The sequence below is a fragment of the Scyliorhinus torazame genome, chromosome 30 (genome assembly GCF_047496885.1).
Source record: "Scyliorhinus torazame isolate Kashiwa2021f chromosome 30, sScyTor2.1, whole genome shotgun sequence".
Taxonomy (NCBI): Eukaryota; Metazoa; Chordata; class Chondrichthyes; order Carcharhiniformes; family Scyliorhinidae; genus Scyliorhinus; species Scyliorhinus torazame.
Genome location: NC_092736.1, coordinates 9,962,111 through 9,982,597, shown reverse-complemented (window position 1 = coordinate 9,982,597; position 20,487 = coordinate 9,962,111). Strand labels below are relative to the sequence as shown.

Sequence of the window (20,487 nt, the reverse complement as noted above, 5' to 3'; positions counted from 1 at the left end):
TCTGCACAGATAGTGACCCAAGCAGGAATCGAATCTAGGACTCTGGTGCTGTGAAGGAACAATGTTCATCACTGTGCTACCAAAAGTCTGTGGACTGAGCCAATATGTCGACACTGTGAATTATTTGCTGTTCTGCTGGCTGGCACACGCAGGTCTCACATAACTGGTAGAAATTTTTACATTTCCACGGGAGAGAGCGCCAGAAAGGAAGCTGAATGGAGATCCAGACGTATCATACAGTATGAGAATGTGCTTGAAGCATTTACATTATGATACCATGAAACTTAAGAAGGCTGATTTTTCCATTTGAATTGCAAGCCCCGAGGGTGGGTTGTGATCTCTGATTAACTATCTGCTGCATGTGGTGGTAATCTAAAAGAATGAAAAAGGCACACAAATCTCCCCACACCCACCTAAAAAAAAAATGAAGTGTATTATTTTTCTGGTTAACATATCTACAAAAGGATCATTCTAGGTAGAAAATATCTGCACATTCGAAACTACCCTGAATTAAAGATTTTGAGTCACTGTTTATGACAACGGGGCTTAACAGATGAACATTTATTATCCTTCTGAACATACACTACAGGTGCAAATGTTTGTGTTCACGCACTGTGCCATAAGTGGTAAAACAAAACTTCATCCCCATGATTCTTGATCTCAACAAGGAAAGCAATTAGAAGAAAAAAACGATGTTGTCCCGTGAAGGCAAAAAAGCTTAAATGATTTATAACTACAGCTGGATGCTCTGAATCGGAGTTCCTTCTGGATTGACATGCTAAGGTAGACTGGAGTCTTTCCCCATCTGCATCTACTCTGTGATTTTCTTATTATTCATTCATGGGATGTAGCTTTCGCTGGTTAGGACAGAATTTAGTGTCCAGCCCTAATTGTCCTCGAGAAGGTGGTGGTGAGCTGCCCTCTTGAACCGTTGCAGTGCATTTGGTGTAGGTACATCCACTGTGCTGTTAAGGCGGGAATTTCAGGACTTCGACCCAGCGACAGAGAAGGAATAGCGATATATTTCCAAGTCAGGATGGTCTGTGACTTGGAGCGGGACCTCCAGGCAGTCGTGTTCCCATTCATCTACTGCCCTTGTCCATCTAGGTGATAGCAGTTGTTGGTGTTACTGTGTAAGGAGCCTGGTTAGTTCCTGCAGTCCATCTTGTAGATGGTGCACAATGCTGTCATGTGCTTCGGTGGGTGAAGGGAGTGAGTGTTTGTAGATGACATGCCAATCAAATGGGCAACTTTGTCCTGGATGCTGCTGAACTTCTCTGAGTGTTGTTGGAGCTGCACTCCTCCAGGTAAGTGGGGAGTATTCCATCACACTCCTGACTTGTGCCTCATAGATGGTGGACAGGCTTTGTGGAGACAGGAGATGAGTTATTCACTGCAGGATTCCCAACCTTTGACTTTCTCTCGTAATCACAGTATTTAAATGTGTTATGGGCGAGGGGTTTTCAGAACCCCAAAATGTATCATGGAGCTCAACCAACCTTTAGCATTAATGACATAATTCACAGGAACTGGCAGCCAATGTTAATCATATAGTATATATCCATTGTGCTCCTTTAGTTTTTCCAATTGTATTTTAATTTACACCTTTATGTTTTCTTTCCTTGCTTGTTACAATTCTTTCAAGTGAATTCCACAATTCCTTTCCCAGAGTTACAAAGCCAATGCACAGAATGGACTGGGCAAATCCATCACTTTGCTTGCTCCAAAAAACAATTCAGATCAATGGTCCGCAGACAAGGGACATACCAGATTCAAGCTGACAAGAACAGGCATTACACCATGATCATACGCTTGATCTTAGCCAAAAGGCCGGGATCCCCCCCATCGTTAAACCGAGCCATTCTAAATGTTTAAATTGGACTTCCTTGTGACCTTCGCCTGTTCTTCACCCCGTCACTCTTTTGTTCTGTTTACTGTGACAAAAATACTCATCTTTCTTTTCTCTTTGATGGAGATAAACCCTTGATGTATTTCCAGCATTATCTGTTTTGTGACCAGCACATAACCTTAGCATCGACCAATAGCTGCTTTCAAATGTATGAAAAAGCTATGATGCAGTCAATACGCACACTGCTTAACTGTTGCTTACATATTTGTACGCCTCATCTGCTTAGAAAGCACTTACTTGGCTTTGAAGGGCGAGTCTGGGATCTGAGCCCTGGTTTCCAGTGAACTTTCATACTCTTTACCCCTGTATACAGTAAACAGAAGAAAGCCATAAAAATATTAACGACTGTTTCTTACACCGATGTAAAATGACCAGCATATATAATTTATACTTACAACACAGAAACCATTTTTCCTGATCATGTTTCTCCCTTCCTTCAAAACCTTCTTAAAATCCATTTTCAACTGCACTTTCAGGTTAAACGTCTCACCCTGGGCGGCACAGTGGTTAGCACCGCTGCCGCACAGCGCCATGGCCCCGGGTTCGATCCCGGCAGAGTCACTGTCTGTGTAGAGTTTGAGCATTCTCCCCGAGTCTGCGTGGGTCTCACCCCCACACCCCAATGATGTTCAGGGTAGGTGGATTGGCCACGCTAAATTGCCCCTTAATTGGAAAATAAATTTGGGTACTCTAAATTTATTTTAAAAAAATAAAATAAACTTCTCACCCTTAATTGTTCCCTTTGCTGTTTTCCCTCACCTGTGAAATGCTCAATGATGTGGTTTGTGCAAAAATGTACGTTATTCATATATCGAAAAGAACATTACAAAACATTTCTAAATGATCATTACAGAAAGTGCAATGATAGTCGCATTTTCGACAAGAAGAGGTCATGTTGCGCTCAGAGATACTGAATACAATTGCAATACATGTAATATTTATTGCATACATTCAATGCGAGTCATACAGCCTGAGGGGGTCTATACAATCTCCAGCCCCTCAGTGTATTATGGCTGAAAGGCCTTTGACAGGTCCTGGGAAGAAGTTTTCTTTTTGCAAAAATATACTTTATTCATAAAATACCTAAAGGGACATTACAAAACATGCTCAATGACTCTCTTTTACACGAGACACAGAGACACAAGTTGTTTTAGGACTGTCACTTTTTCTATTCCATAGCATAAGTATTCATATCATTTTTATTCTACAGCATTCCGTGACAAACAAAACATCTGATTTTGAACATCATTGCTCAGCTCATCCTGTTCTGATTTTTAATCATGTATATGTCAATGCAACGTACCCAATTTGAATCATTGATGGCTGTCTTCAGCTGATTTGGTACCCAAGCTCTGGAATTCCCTCCCTACGCCTCACTGCGTCACTAACTTGCTTTCATCTTTAAAGACACTTCTTAAAACCTACCTCTTTGACTAAGTTTTTTGTCATCTGACCTAATATCCACTTACGTGGCTTGTTGCTGTACTTTGTCTTTTTAATCCTCCTGTGAAGCTGCTTGGGCTATTTCATTACGTTAAAGACTCTATATAAACACAAGCTTAGAAGTGGCATCGAAACCAATTACCAGAGGTGAAGTGTTGGATTGCAGCTGGCAAACTGGAAAAGGAGTTAATGCAGTGACGGTGCTGTCCCTTTAAATTGTGCTGACCCTCTGTAACTATGGTATGATACAGTGTATCTGAGGTGCTAGTGACATCTACTGACAGAGCTTCAATGCTGCAAGTATTTAAAAAAATGTACTACCAGGGCTGTCCAATTTGACCGTTTGATTTTCTTTCTGTAATGTCCACTTGTATCGCTGGATGCATGATTTTATCAATCCAGTAGTTTTCTTACTCTAAAGTATTTTGCCATATGAGGTTTTGCAGTGCACAAACCAGTCACAGAATCCCTGCAACGCTGAAAGAAGCCATTCGGCCCATTGAGTCTCCATCAACCCTCCGAAAGAGCACCCTACCCAGGCCCACTCCCCCGCCTATCCCCGTAACCTAACTAACGTTTTGGACATGAGGGGCAATTTAGCGTGGCCAATCCTAACCTGCACATCTTTGGTCTGTGTGAGGAAACCAGAGCACCCAGAGGAAACCCACGCAGTCATGGGGAAAATGTACAAACACCACACAGACAGTCACTCGTCGTCGGAATCGAACCCGGGTCCCTGGCGCTGTGAGGTAGCAGTGCTAACGACCGTGCCAACATATATATAACATACAAGGCAGATACACACACAATACGTTTTGCAGACAAATACTTTAAAACTGCCTTTTCCATCACTGTAACATCGCCCAACTCTGCCCTTGCTTCAGCTTGTCTGCTGCTTTTATGTCTTTGTTAGACTGACTTTGTCTAGAGTTGACTATTTCAATGAAATCCTGGCTGACCACCCACATTCTACTCTTTGTAGACTTCAGGGCCGGGATCCTCCCTCCTGGGGACTAAGTCCCCACGCCGTTGGGAAAACCGGCGCGAACGACTCCGGCGTCAGCTGCCCCCAAGGTAAGGAATTCTCACCTTTCTAGGGGGTTAGGTTGACACCAGAGGGGTTGGCGCCGCTCCAGCCGATGCCGAAGGGACGGCGCGAGTTCGCGCATGCGTGGAACGGCCGGCGCGATTCCGCGCATGCGCAGACAGGCCAGCGTATTCTCGCGTATGCGCGGGGGGGTTCTCTTCTCCGCGCCGACCCCCGGGCAATATGGCGGAGCCCTACTGGGGCCGGCGCTGAAGGAAGAAGTGCCCCCACGGAACAAGCCCGCCCGCAGATCGGTGGGCTCCGATTGCGGGCCAGGCCACCGTAGGGCCCCCCGGGGTCGGTCCCCCCCCCCCCCCCCCCCCCCCCCCCCCGAGGACAGCCCACGCATACTCACCTGCCAGGTCCCGCCGGTGCATGAGTTGAGTGATTGACTAGGCGGGACTGGCCAAAAGTGGACGGCCGCTCGGCCCATCAGGGCCCAGAGAATCGCCGGGGGAGGGGGGGGGCGCTGTTAACGGCCCCCAGCCGGCGTGGCGGACACAGACACAGACACAGATACACACCTTCTTGAAGGTGGTAACTCACATTGTCCAGCCCAATAGTCAAGTGGCCTATCTTGATACATCAACCCAGGCATTGAATGTCGAGTACGTTAGTCAACTGCAGAAGGGCATTCCAGCCCCATCCTATCTGATGTCTGCATGTGCCCGAGTCTTCCAAGCCAGAGGCAATAACCTACCTACCTGACTTTGTGAAACTAATCTTCGTTCCGGGGCACTGAAGCTAAATGTAACAACTGTGGGACTGAGGAGCACTTTTTCCTGAGGGTAAGCCAGGCTATATTCTTTTTTTTTATATAAATATTTTATTGAAAATTTTTGGCCAACCATCACAGTACATTGTGTATCCTTTACACAGTAATATAACAATATAAATAACAATGGCCAGTTTTATAAACAAGAAATAAATAATATATAAACAAAAACAAAACTAAATGGCAACTGCCTTGTCCCAGATAAATATTCTCCAAAAATATGTTTTAGCAGTCCAATATACAATTATCTATAACAACAACCTATACATATTATACTTATATATTAACATCCCTGAGAATCCCTCTGGTCCCCCCCCCCCCCCCCCCCCCCGGGGCTGCTGCTGCTGTCTTCTTCTTTTCCATTCCCTCTATCTTTCTGTGAGGTATTCGACGAACGGCTGCCACCGCCTGGTGAACCCTTGAGCCGATCCCCTTAGGACGAACTTAATCCGTTCCAGCTTTATAAACCCTGCCATGTCATTTATCCAGGTCTCCACACCTGGGGGCTTGGCTTCCTTCCACATGAACAGTATCCTGCGCCGGGCTACTAGGGACGCAAAGGCCAAAACATCAGCCTCTCTCGCCTCCTGCACTCCCGGCTCTTCTGCAACCCCAAATATAGCCAACCCCCAGCTTGGTTCGACCTGGACCCCAACTACCTTCGAAAGCACCTTTGTCACTCCCACCCAAAACCCCTGTAGTGCCGGACATGACCAGAACATGTGGGTGTGATTCGCTGGGCTTTTCGAGCATCTCGCACACCTATCCTCTACTCCAAAAAATTTGCTAAGCCGTGTTCCAGTCATATGCGCCCTGTGTAACACCTTAAATTGTACCAGGCTTAGCCTGGCACACGAGGACGATGAGTTTACCCTACTTAGGGCATCAGCCCACAGCCCCTCCTCTATCTCCTCCCCCAGCTCTTCTTCCCATTTCCCTTTCAGCTCATCTACCATAAGCTCCCCCTCGTCCCTCATTTCCCTATATATGTCTGATACCTTACCGTCCCCCACCCATGTCTTTGAGATCACTCTGCCCTGCACCTCCTGCGTCGGGAGCTGCGGGAATTCCCTCACCTGTTGCCTCGCAAAAGCCCTCAGTTGCATATACTGGAATGCATTCCCTTGGGGCAACCCATATTTTTCGGTCAGCGCTCCCAGACTTGCAAACGTCCCATCTACAAACAGATCTCTCAATTGTGTTACTCCTGCTCTTTGCCATGTTCCAAATCCCCCATCCATTCTCCCCGGAGCAAACCTATGATTATTTCTTATCGGGGACCACACCGAGGCTCCCGTCTTTCCCCTATGCCGTCTCCATTGCCCCCAAATTTTCAGAGTAGCCACCACCACCGGGCTTGTGGTGTATTTCTTCGGTGAGAACGGCAACGGCGCCGTCACCATGGCTTGTAGGCAAGTCCCCCTACAGGACGCCTTCTCCAATCTCTTCCACGCCGCTCCCTCCTCTTCTCCCATCCACTTACATACCATTGAGATGTTGGCGGCCGAGTAGTACTCACTCAGGCTCGGTAGCGCGAGCCCCCCCTATCCCTACTACGCTGCAAAAATCCCTTCTTCACTCTCGGGGTCTTCCCGGCCCACACAAAACTCATGATACTCTTCTCAATCCTTTTGAAAAAAGCCTTCGTGATCACCACCGGGAGGCACTGAAACACAAAGAGGAATCTCGGGAGGGCCACCATTTTAACCGCTTGTACCCTCCCTGCCAGTGACAGGGATACCATGTCCCATCTCTTGAAGTCCTCCTCCATCTGTTCCACCAACCGTGTTAAGTTTAACCTATGCAATGTACCCCAATTCTTGGCTATCTGGATCCCCAAGTAGCGAAAGTCCCTTGTTACCTTCCTCAGCGGTAAGTCCTCTATTTCTCTGCTCTGCTCCCCTGGATGCACCACAAACAGCTCACTTTTCCCCATGTTCAGCTTATATCCTGAAAATTCACCAAACTCCCCAAGTATCCGCATTATCTCTGGCATCCCCTCCGCCGGGTCCGCCACATACACCAATAAATCGTCCGCGTAAAGAGATACCCGGTGTTCCTCTCCTCCCCTGAGTACTCCCCTCCACTTCCTGGAATCCCTCAATGCTATTGCCAGGGGCTCAATCGCCAGTGCAAACAATAATGGGGACAGAGGACATCCCTGCCTCGTCCCTCTATGGAGCCGAAAATACGCAGACTCCCGTCCATTCGTGACCACGCTCACCATCGGGGCCCTATACAGCAGCTGTACCCATCTAATATACTCATCTCCAAAGCCAAATCTCCTCAACACCTCCCACAAATAATCCCACTCCACTCTATCAAATGCTTTCTCGGCATCCATCGCCACCACTATCTCCGCTTCCCCCTCTGGTGGGGGCATCATCATTACCCCTAGCAGCCTCCGTATATTCGTATTCAGCTGTCTCCCCTTCACAAACCCAGTGTGGTCCTCATGGACTACCCCCGGGACACAATCCTCTATCCTCATTGCCATTACCTTGGCCAGAATCTTAGCGTCTACATTTAGGAGGGAAATAGGTCTATAGGACCCGTATTGCAGCGGGTCTTTTTCCTTCTTTAGGAGAAGCGATATCATTGCCTCTGACATAGTCGGGGGCAGCTGTCCCCTTTCCTTCGCCTCATTAAAGGTTCTCATCAGTAGCGGGGCAAGCAAGTCCACATATTTCCTATAAAATTCGACTGGAAATCCATCCGGTCCCGGAGCCTTCCCCGCCTGCATACTCCTAATTCCTTTCACTACTTCCTCTATCTCGATCTGTGCTCCCAGTCCCACCCTCTCCTGCTCCTCCACCTTAGGAAATTCCAGCCGGTCCAGGAAGCACATCATCCTCTCCTTCCCATCCAGGGGCTGAGCTTCGTATAATCTTTTATAGAATGCCTTGAACCTCCATTCACTCTCTCCGCTCCGATTATAAGCTGCGATGGCCGAGTGGTTAAGGCGTTGGACTCGAAATCCAATGGGGTTTCCCCGCGTAGGTTCGAACCCTACTCGCAGCGAAATAATGGCAATATTGGAGCCATTTGTTCGAAAAATGCGGTGTTGTTTTCATCATTCAATGTTTGAGGTCCTGCAGCAGGAGTTCAGGGAGCTAGGCAGAAAGTTAAAAGACAGGACCTCGAGGGTTGTAATCTCGGGATTACTCCCTGTGCCACGTGCCAGTGAGGCTAGAAATAGGAAGATAGAGCAGATAAACACGTGGCTAAACAGCTGGTGTAGGAGGGCGGGTTTCCATTTTCTGGACCACTGGGAGCTCTTCCGGGGCAGGTGTGACCTGTATAAGAGGGACGGGTTGCATCTAAACCGGAGAGGCATAAATATCCTGGCCGCGAGGTTTGCTAGTGTCACACGGGAGGGTTTAAACTAGTATGGCAGGGGGGTGGGCACGGGAGCAATAGGTCAGAAGGTGAGAGCATTGAGGGAGAACTAGGGAATAGGGACAGTGTGGCTCTGAGGCAGAGCAGACGGGGAGAAGTTGCTGAACACAGCGGGTCTGGTGGCCTGAAGTGCATATGTTTTAATGCAAGGAGCATTACGGGTAAGGCAGATGAACTTAGAGCTTGGATTACTACTTGGAACTATGATGTTGTTGCCATTACAGAGACCTGGTTGAGGGAAGGGCAGGATTGGCAGCTAAACGTTCCAGGATTTAGATGTTTCAGGCGGGATAGAGGGGGATGTAAAAGGGGAGGTGGAGTTGCGCTACTTGTTCGGGAGAATATCACAGCTATACTGCGAGAGGACACCTCAGAGGGCAGTGAGGCTATATGGGTAGAGATCAGGAATAAGAAGGGTGCAGTCACAATGTTGGGGGTATACTACAGGCCTCCCAACAGCCAGCGGGAGATAGAGGAGCAGATAGGTAGACAGATTTTGGAAAAGAGTAAAAACAACAGGGTTGTGGTGATGGGAGACTTCAACTTCCCCAATATTGACTGGGACTCACTTAGTGCCAGGGGCTTAGACGGGGCGGAGTTTGTAAGGAGCATCCAGGAGGGCTTCTTAAAACAATATGTAAACAGTCCAACTAGGGAAGGGGCGGTACTGGACCTGGTATTGGGGAATGAGCCCGGCCAGGTGGTAGATGTTTCAGTAGGGGAGCATTTCGGTAACAGTGACCACAATTCAGTAAGTTTTAAAGTACTGGTGGACAAGGATAAGAGTGGTCCGAGGATGAATGTGCTAAATTGGGGGAAGGCTAATTATAACAATATTAGGCGGGAACTGAAGAACATAGATTGGGGGCGGATGTTTGAGGGCAAATCAACATCTGACATGTGGGAGGCTTTCAAGTGTCAGTTGAAAGGAATACAGGACCGTCATGTTCCTGTGAGGAAGAAAGATAAATACGGCAATTTTCGGGAACCTTGGATGACGAGTGATATTGTAGGCCTCGTCAAAAAGAAAAAGGAGGCATTTGTCAGGGCTAAGAGGCTGGGAACAGACGAAGCCTGTGTGGCATATAAGGAAAGTAGGAAGGAACTTAAGCAAGGAGTCAGGAGGGCTAGAAGGGGTCACGAAAAGTCATTAGCAAATAGGGTTAAGGAAAATCCCAAGGCTTTTTACACGTACATAAAAAGCAAGAGGGTAGCCAGGGAAAGGGTTGGCCCACTGGAGGATAGGCAAGGGAATCTATGTGTGGAGCCAGAGGAAATGGGCGAGGTACTAAATGAATACTTTGCATCAGTATTCACCAAAGAGAAGGAATTGGTAGATGTTGAGTCTGGAGAAGGGGGTGTAGATAGCCTGGGTCACATTGTGATCCAAAAAGACGAGGTGTTGGGTGTCTTAAAAAATATTAAGGTAGATAAGTCCCCAGGGCCTGATGGGATCTACCCCAGAATACTGAAGGAGGCTGGAGAGGAAATTGCTGAGGCCTTGACAGAAATTTTTGGATCCTCGCTGTCTTCAGGGGATGTCCCGGAGGACTGGAGAATAGCCAATGTTGTTCCTCTGTTTAAGAAGGGTAGCAAGGATAATCCCGGGAACTACAGGCAGGTGAGCCTTACTTCAGTGGTAGGGAAATTACTGGAGAGAATTCTTAGAGACAGGATCTACTCCCATTTGGAAGCAAATGGACGTATTAGTGAGAGGCAGCACGGTTTTGTGAAGGGGAGGTCGTGTCTCACTAACTTGATAGAGTTTTTCGAGGAGGTCACTAAGATGATTGATGCAGGTAGGGCAGTAGATGTTGTCTATATGGACTTCAGTAAGGCCTTTGACAAGGTCCCTCATGGTAGACTAGTACAAAAGGTGAAGTCACACGGGATCAGGGGTGAACTGGCAAGGTGGATACAGAACTGGCTAGGCCATAGAAGGCAGAGGGTAGCAATGGAGGGATGCTTTTCTAATTGGAGGGCTGTGACCAGTGGTGTTCCACAGGGATCAGTGCTGGGACCTTTGCTCTTTGTAGTATATATAAATGATGTGGAGGAAAATGTAACTGGTCTGATTAGTAAGTTTGCAGATGACACAAAGGTTGGTGGAATTGCAGATAGCGATAAGGACTGTCTGAGGATACAGCAGGATTTAGATTGTCTGGAGACTTGGGCGGAGAGATGGCAGATGGAGTTTAATCCGGACAAATGTGAGGTAATGCATTTTGGAAGGTCTAATGCAGGTAGGGAATATACAGTGAATGGTAGAACCCTCAAGAGTATTGAAAGTCAAAGAGATCTAGGAGTACAGGTCCACAGGTCATTGAAAGGGGCAACACAGGTGGAGAAGGTAGTCAAGAAGGCATACGGCATGCTTGCCTTCATTGGCCGGGGCATTGAGTATAAGAATTGGCAAGTCATGTTGCAGCTGTATAGAACCTTAGTTAGGCCACACTTGGAGTATAGTGTTCAATTCTGGTCGCCACACTACCAGAAGGATGTGGAGGCTTTAGAGAGGGTGCAGAAGAGATTTACCAGAATGTTGCCTGGTATGGAGGGCATAAGCTATGAGGAGCGATTGAATAAACTCGGTTTGTTTTCACTGGAACGAAGGAGGTTGAGGGGCGACCTGATAGAGGTATACAAAATTATGAGGGGCATAGACAGAGTGGATAGTCAGAGGCTTTTCCCCAGGGTAGAGGGGTCAATTACTCGGGGGCATAGGTTTAAGGTGAGAGGGGCAAGGTTTAGAGTAGATGTACGAGGCAAGTTTTTTATGCAGAGGGTAGTGGGTACCTGGAACTCGCTACCGGAGGAGGTAGTGGAAGCAGGGACGATAGGGACATTTAAGGGGCATCTTGACAAATATATGAATAGGATGGGAATAGAAGGATACAGACCCAGAAAGTGTAGAAGATTGTAGTTTAGTCGGGCAGTATGGTCGGCACGGGCTTGGAGGGCCGAAGGGCCTGTTCCTGTGCTGTACATTTCTTTGTTCTTTGTTCTTTCTTCCCCGCTCTATCTCTCCTTCCTCATCCCTCACTCCCCCTATTTCCCTCGCTGCTCCCCTTTTCCTCAATTGATGGGCCAGCAACCTGCTCGCCTTCTCCCCATACTCATACTGTACACCCTGTGCCTTCCTCCACTGTGCTTCTGCAGTACCCGTTGTCAGCAAATCAAATTCTACGTGTAACCTTTGCCTTTCCCTGTACAGTCCCTCCTCCGGTGCCTCCGCATATTGCCTGTCCACCCTCAGAAGTTCTTGCAGCAACCGCTCCCGTTCCCTACTCTCCTGCTTTCCTTTATGTGCCCTTATTGATATCAGCTCCCCTCTAACCACTGCCTTCAGCGCCTCCCAGACCACTCCCACCTGGACCTCCCCGTTATCATTGAGTTCCAAGTATTTTTCAATGCACCCCCTCACCCTTAGACACCCCCCTTCATCTGCTATTAGTCCCATGTCCATTCTCCAGGGTGGACGCCCTTCTGTTTCCTCCCCTATCTCCAAGTCTACCCAATGTGGAGCGTGATCCGAAATGGCTATAGCCGTATACTCCGTTCCCCTCACCTTCGGGATCACCGCCATTCCCAAAACAAAAAAGTCTATTCGCGAATAAACTTTGTGGACATAGGAGAAAAACGAAAACTCCTTACTCCTAGGTCTACTAAATCTCCACGGGTCTACTCCTCCCATCTGCTCCATAAAATCTTTAAGCACCTTGGCTGCAGCCGGCCTCCTTCCAGTCCTGGACCTCGACCTGTCCAGCCCTGGCTCCAGCACCGTATTAAAATCTCCCCCCATTACCAACTTTCCCACCTCTAGGTCCGGGATGCGTCCTAGCATGCGCCTCATAAAATTGGCATCATCCCAGTTCGGGGCATATACGTTTACCAAGACCACCGCCTCCCCCTGTAATTTGCCACTCACCATCATGTATCTGCCCCCGCTATCTGCCACTATGGTCTTTGCCTCAAACGTAACCCGCTTCCCCACTAGTATAGCCACCCCCCTGTTTTTCGCATCTAGCCCCGAATGAAACACCTGCCCCACCCATCCTTTGCGTAGTCTAACCTGGTCTATAAGTTTCAAGTGCGTCTCTTGTAACATAACCACGTCTGCCTTAAGTTTCTTAAGGTGTGCGAGTACTCGTGCCCTCTTTATCGGCCCGTTCAGCCCTCTCACATTCCACGTGATCAACCGGGTTGGGGGGCTTTTTACCCCCCCCCCCCCCTTGTCGATTAGCCATCCCCTTTTTCCAGCTCCTCACCCGGTTCCCACGCAGCTGTGTCCCCCCCAGGCGGTGCCCCCCCGCCCACCCCACCCCATTCCGGCTCCCCCCTCTCCCCAGCAGCAGCAACCCAGTAACTCCCCCCCCGCTAGATCCCCCACTAGCGTAGTTACACCCCCCATGTTGCTCCCAGAAGTCAGCAAACTCTGGCCGACCTCGGCTTCCCCCCGTGACCTCGGCTCGCACTGTGCAACGCCCCCTCCTTCCTGCTTCCCTATTCCCGCCATGATTATCATAGCGCGGGAACAAAGCCCGCGCTTCCCTTTTGGCCCCGTCCCCCATGGCCAACGCCCCATCTCCTCCACCTCCCTCCACCACCACCTGTGGAAGAGAGAAAAGTTACCGCATCGCAGGATTAATAACATAAAATTCATCTTTCCCCCCCTTTTTCCCCCCTCTTCGCCCCACCACTTTGTTTCAAACCTTCTTTTTTAATAACCCGCTTATTCCAGTTTTTCTTCCACAATAAAAGTCCACGCCTCATCCGCCGTCTCAAAGTAGTGGTGCCTCCCTTGATATGTGACCCACAGTCTTGCCGGTTGCAGCATTCCAAATTTTATCTTCTTTTTGTGAAGCACCGCCTTGGCTCGATTAAAGCTCGCCCTCCTTCTCGCCACCTCCACACTCCAGTCTTGATATACGCGGATCACCGCGTTCTCCCACCTACTGCTCCGAGTTTTCTTTGCCCATCTAAGGACCATCTCTCTGTCCTTAAAACGGAGGAATCTCACCACTATGGCTCTAGGAATTTCTCCTGCTCTCGGTCCTCGCGCCATCACTCGGTATGCTCCCTCCACCTCCAGCGGACCCGCCGGGGCCTCCGCTCCCATTAACGAGTGCAGCATCGTGCTCACATATGCCCCGACGTCCGCTCCTTCTGCACCTTCAGGAAGACCAAGAATCCTTAAATTATTCCTCCTCGCGTTATTCTCCAGCACCTCCAGTCTTTCCACACATCGTTTATGGTGTGCCTCATGCATTTCCGTCTTCACCACCAGGCCCTGTATATCGTCCTCGTTCTCGGCAGCCTTTGCCTTCACGACCCGAAGCTCCCGCTCCTGGGTCTTTTGCTCATCCTTTAGCCCTTCGATCGCCTGTAATATCGGGGCCAACAGCTCCTTCTTCATTTCCTTTTTAAGTTCTTCCACGCAACATTTCAAAAACTCTTGTTGTTCAGGGCCCCATGTTAAACTGCCACCTTCCGTCGCCATCTTGGTTCTTGCTTGCCTTCCTTGCCGCTGCTCCAAAGGATCCACTGCAATCTGGCCACTTCCCTCTCCTTTTTCCATCCGTTTCCAGGGGGGATTCCCTTCTGGTTTACCGCACAGTGCTTCTAGCCATTAAAATTGCCGTTGGGGCTCCTATCAAGAGCCCAAAAGTCCATTCCACCGGGAGCTGCCGAAACGTGCGACTTAGCTGGTCATCGCCGTACCCGGAAGTCAGCCAGGCTATATTCTGATGATTCAGAAAGCGGTTTTGTTATCAATCTGGGGTTAGACTTCAACATTATTTCATTTTGGGACGCGTGCCGAGCAAGCAGCACCAGAGCAGAAGAATATAAATGACCTTGCAGGGACAGAACAAAAATAGGGGAGGAGATGATGAGAAAGGCGGGTTGAGCCGATCAAAACAGAAATAACACTGTCAAACTAGGTACCAACTTGAACTCAGGCATTTCCAAAAAAAAAAACAATCTTGTACAAAATAGCAGAAAGGCAACCAAAAGAACAAAACCATTTTTTGCCTCGGGCAATTGCACAGATGTCAGCAAATTGATGAATAACTTTCTACAAGTAAGAGATACTGCCAAGTACATGGAAGAAAACTTTTTAATTTTCCTATTAAATTTACTGCTGGATATCTGCTGCCTATAAATCCACACATTTTAAATCATACAAGTGCTACTGTTATAAGTGATGGGAGATGAAAGATATTTCATGGACATTTATCATTTTACACAGACTGTACGTCATATTGTAGGTGTTATGATATACAATTTGTCACCAACATGTTTTTATTGGGGTGACGTGTTATCTTGAGCCTCATTTTAATGAGCATCCCTTTAAAAAAAGGTATCATTACCAAATAAATTCACTGGTAGCTTGCACATCCAAGTCAGAAAGTCGTGGATTCAAGCCCCATTCAAGGACTTTGAGCGCCTAATCTAGGCTGACGCTTCAGAAACACTGTACTGAGGAGTGCTGCACTGTCTTGCAGCACCATCCTTGGATAAGACTTCAAACCAAAGCCTGTTGGGGTGGATGACAAAACATTCCGCTGCACTACCTGACAAACATCAAGGAGCATCTGGCCAATTCCTCTGGCCAATATTCCTCCCTCAACCACCATCAGCCAAAATAGATTAATGTGTTATTCATCGTATTGCTGCCTGTACAAACAGCCACCTTGTGTGCCCACATGTTACTGCAATTCAAACTAATTCACCGCATGCAAAGTGCATTGTTAAACTTGAGAGTCAAAACGTCTTAAATGAAAGCAAATATTTTCTCTATGCAGCATTCAACAAGAATGTAGTGAAATAAATAAATCTGCCTCTGACAAGTTCAGACTCCATAACAATCCCAGTTATTTGGAGCTTGGCGGGCAGATAAAAAGACCCAATGGTCTTTTAAAAATGTTTTCAAGTTACTCAGAAAGTGCTTTTCCAACACCGGCTACTTGGTAACTGCTAACGAGTATCAGATTATAAATATTAAATGTTCACAGCTAACTTGCTATAAATGTGAACGGGCGGCACGGTGGCTAGCACTGCTGCTTTAAGGCGCCAAGGTCCCATGTTCGATCCCAGCCATGGGTCATTGTCCGTGTGGAGTTTGCACATTCTCCCTGTGTTGATGTGGGTCTCACCCCTGCAACCCAAAAGATGTGCAGGGTAGGTGGATTGGCCACGCTAAATTACCCCTTAATTGGAAAAAACAAATTGGATACTCTAAATTTATTTTTAAAAACTTGTTATAAACAGTGCAATGACGTTCCAAACAATTATTTGAATTATGAAGCTACACAGAATTTGAACCACTTTTAAACTGGCAATCATATGAATTGATGGTTTTGGGAAGGCAAAATCGTAAGCTTAAAAATGTGCAACTGCTTCCATGTTTACATTGGCTAAAAGCCACAGCTTTCAGAGATAGGAGGCACCATTGCTCTGATACTGCCTACTTTGGCTCCAGCATACCCAGATCAAACAGGTGAAAGCTGTCACCCAACCATCAGCCTTAATAAGACCTCACGTCGGAGGTTTGTACTCGTGTAACTAGGTACCAACCCACTCAGGTCAGCAAAGCAGAAGAAAGCCCGGGCAGAACCACTAAACAGATATGCAGGCAACGGGAAGATGATACGGGAAGCAAGCGAGGCACTGTGACTCATCGCCTCTCAGCAGCCATTAAGGCACAGACTCCTTTTGAAATCTAAACTCACAAATATTTTGTGAAGGAGTAAGAATTCTGGGATGATTTTGCATCGTTGAAAATCTGGCAAAAGGCAGAGGCTCAAGGAAAAATGTTGTAAATCTGAACTGTGCCAAAACGCTTGCAAGTAGTAAGGTTGGCATAAAATTAAAGTACTCAAAGAAGGAAAACACAGATATCACCCCCCGCCCCGCGGTTGTATTGGACATTAGAGTAAATTGTTACCAACAGCAAAAGATAAAGACTGCTGTCAGAACAGGGCACAATACAGTGACTAATGAGGAAGATCAAAGGATTAGCATGGTCTTAAATTTTTCCAACAACTTTCATTTATGTAGCACCATCAACATCCCAAGGTGCCTCGCAGCAAAGAAATCAGAAGAAATTATTTATCAAATATGCAGTGTCCCAATGGTTTGCCACAAATTTGACTAAGCTGAATAAATGAAAAGCAAATTAATCTTACACCTCTGTCTATTTTTCCATTACAATTCATTTTACCCAAATGTATAGTTTTCCTGGTGACATAATTCCCACCAGAGTTGGTTTCTCCAGACATGGAAACTTCAGCATGATCATCACCTCTGAGGATTTAATAGGGTCAATTTAGATTTGATCTCCATACCTTGTGTTAAAACAAACATAATACTTTAGATTTTTGCGACTGCTCAAGTGCAATTGAAAAGATTGCACCCAAATGGTAGTAATACTACAAGGCGAACACGAACCACTGCCTCCCTATTCAACCAACATCACTAAGGATACAGAGAGGGGTCCTTGGGGAAAAATTAAAACTTGCATATGGCAAGCATCTGAGTGTAATAACTTAAATTCAAAGCACTGTTTTTCCAATAACTATTCTGTTGCTATTTTAATACTTTAAGTGCTGCCTGACAAATGTTGTACAACAATAAAAATCCAAAACTTATGAAGAAAATTATATGCAAGACATAATGGCAATTACAAAATATGTAATAAAACTATTTTAATTTGTATAGAACTTTTTCTGTACATATACTACCAGTCGACTAACATTCAAAAGTCAGATGTAACAAAGTTCTCCAGATGTTGCATGTAGAACAAGAAGGTGGGAGATAGTTACAAAGCTATAACCTTTCTGGAATATTTCAGATAACGTCAAACTGGGGGATTATAAGCCATCTGTGAACTCAGAAATTCAATTATGAGCCTTCAAACAAGAAGTATCAGCAACAGAATTGCTTTAAAAGAAAATTCCAAAGTATTAGGATTAATCGGTTTTTCACCTGTTCCTCTTGTCGAAACTGTGAGCATTTGATTATATTATTCTGGATTGAAGAACGAGTCAGTTAGTCGGATGCATTAGGGAGCTGAATTAACATTAGTTAAAATGCTAATTCAGAGGCCTTGGGTATTTGCATTATTCCAGCTGCACATATTAATCCAATTTGCTTGCTCCATAACTGCTCCGTGCAATTAACCTCAAGTCATCAGCATTTACTGTTTAAGCCAAAAATATTCAAGCAAACTCAAACAGATAGAAAAAATGTGCAGCATCTTAAAATTAATTATGGGCTTTTATCATAGTTTCATTTGTAATGACAGTTTAAGTCTTGTGTGCTGCACTGTATAGTATCAATATGCAATGCTACAGATCAGTCAATTGCAGAATCAATTCATCCCACTGTAGTTTTGATGCTGCGAGTCTGAAGAAAGTAAATCTCAAAGCACTCTTACATTTCAGGAGTTCACCTGATGTCAGGCACATGGTTCTTGCCAAGCAGAAGCGACCCAACCTGCAGGGATCCAAGAAGGTTGTAAACAGAAGAAAATGTACCTCGAAGAATCTGTCATAAAAGCAAAGTCTCTTGTTGCAGCAGATCCACGAGTCTCTTTTTAATTTGCTTTCAAACCGAACAGGCGGAAAAAGATAGTCACCCCCTTGAGAAAAAGGGAAGGCTTATTATGCATAAGTCATTCCACTCAGATAAGGAAACGGTAAACTAAAAGCACTTTTGGATTCCTTCCTACAAGGAGGGAAGAAAGTACAAGCAGAGTTATTCTGCATATGTGCTTCCTGGCCTTAATTCAGGATTGCTCTTTTGGCATCAGATATTCCGCAGACTGAGTATGAGAGGGAGATTCATGGGAGGAAGGGAGGAACAGGCAGTCCTGATATCAAGATATACTAAGGGTAACAGATTTACAAAAATGACTACTAGTAAAATAGTTAGTTCTTTTAAAACAGAGCTGGATAAATATCGGTTTGAGAAAAAAAAGATTGAAGATTAGTATGCGGCCAGAAATTACCAAATATTTTATAGCAGAGAGTTAATTCAATGCTTTTTAAAAAATGTAATAATAATAATCTTCCTTGTCACAAGTAGGCTTACAGTAACACTGCAATGAAGTTACTGTGAAAAGCCCCTAGTCGCCACATTCTGGCGCCTGTTCGGAGACACAGAGGGAGAATTCAGAATGTCAAAAATACCTAACAGCACGTCTTTCGAGACTTGTGGAAGGAAACCGGAGCACCCGGAGGAAACCCACACATAGAGGGAGAACGTGCAAACTCCACACAGACAGTGACCCAAGCTGGGAACTGAACCTGGGACCCTGGCACTGTGAAGCAACAGTGCTAACTATTTGTGCTACCTTACCGCCTGGGTACGGGTATCCAATTATTTTTTATTAGGGGGCAATTTAGCGTGGCCAATCCACCTATCCTGCACATCTTTGGGTTGTGGAGGTGCGACGCACGCAGACATGGGGAGAATGTGCAAACTCCATGTGGACAGTGACCCGGGGCCGGGATCGAACCCGGGTCCTCGGCGCCGTGAAACAGCAGTGCTAACCACTGCGCCACCATGCTGCCCAAGTTAGTTCAATGCTGGGACCACTTGAAATTTAGGCTTGTGACCATAAATTATAGAGTTCAATTAATATTTTGCCTAATATTATAGGAGTTCTTTGCTCTTGGGAGCTGGTGAGCAGTTTCAGGATGCTATCAACTGAAGAGGTTTTGGTTGGTTACCTGCCTCAGATTGAATGGAGGTTAGGCGGAACGATCAGCCAAATTGTACACAGTAACTTGAAGGGAACCAGTTTTTCCAGTTTATTCTCATTCCATATTTTCTTTTGTTCCAACTTGTTCCTGCACTATTATATGCTCAATGAAAATTTCAAGCTTTCTTGGTATTTTCACAAACCTTTTCAAACCTCAGGATATTCACATTTCTTTCACAGGGGAACGTAGAAAAAAGGATTTAAAAAAAATTTGTATGGCTGGGCAGGCAGTTGCTGTTAACCTCGACATCAAACTATAAAGGGTAAAATTCAAACAGGTAGGCTCCTCTGACAGTAGAGAGAGTGAATAGCCTGGAGCAGCTGTTTTTTTAAAATCAAAGTCTATTCAGGTGGGACTGTTAAAGATTCCTTGGCACTATTTGGCCTAGAGCCTATATTTCTCTCCTGACCAGTGGTAATCACAGTGAGTAACTGAGCAAACATAGGGGCCGGGATTCTCCGAGCCTCCGCACCGCAATCGCACTCGGCGCAGAATGGGGCGGCAGACCCGCGATCAGGTCTGACGCCTTCCCGGGACCAGAGAATCTCTGCCAATCGCGCGCGCACGGTCAACGGGGCCCCGGTCGGGGGCGATTCTCCGCTGTCAACTGGTCGAGTTTCCGCCGGCGTGGTTCGCTCATGGTTCCACCTGGCGGGAGCTCAGAGTGGCGGCCGCGGGGGGATCCGTCACCGGGGGAGGGGGGGGGGCCTCTAGGAGGGCCAGGCCTGCGATTGGGGGCCACCGTTCGGCAGGCGGGCACGATCTGGGGAGGCCTATTTGTTGGGGCCGGCCCACTGTGTGGGTCCGCCATGTTGCGCGGGTCCGCCGCCGCACACATGCGCGGACCTGCGGACGCAAGTACAGGGCCCCGTATCGGCAGCCAGAATTACGTGGACTACTCCGGGGCCCTGCTAGCCCCCTTCAAAACAGAGAATCACTCCGGACTTTCTAGAAAAAAGTCCAGTGTGATTTGCGCCCGTTTTCTCGCAGGTGTGGGGCCATAACCCCATTATCAGAGAATTCCGCCTAGGATATGCCCACAGGTTCCATATCTAGTTTGTGCGGACCTCAAGTTGGGAGTAGTAAAGCTTTAATTTCCCTCAAC

The 20,487-nt window shown here is 46.8% G+C and overlaps 1 protein-coding gene and 1 non-coding gene across 3 annotated transcripts in view; one reads left to right on the top strand and one right to left on the bottom strand.

The window, feature by feature from the left end:
• scaper (S-phase cyclin A-associated protein in the ER) overlaps positions 1-20,487 on the bottom strand; it is a 464,954-nt gene that overhangs the window by 253,611 nt on the left and 190,856 nt on the right. For both annotated transcript variants that reach the window (XM_072492784.1, XM_072492785.1), the window contains one exon: positions 2,147-2,212. In XM_072492784.1, the coding sequence (XP_072348885.1) occupies positions 2,147-2,212 (66 nt within the window). The remainder of the gene's footprint in view (positions 1-2,146; positions 2,213-20,487) is intronic.
• On the top strand, positions 8,154-8,235 carry trnas-cga (transfer RNA serine (anticodon CGA)). The gene has a single exon. It is a non-coding gene; the product is annotated as a tRNA-Ser (tRNA).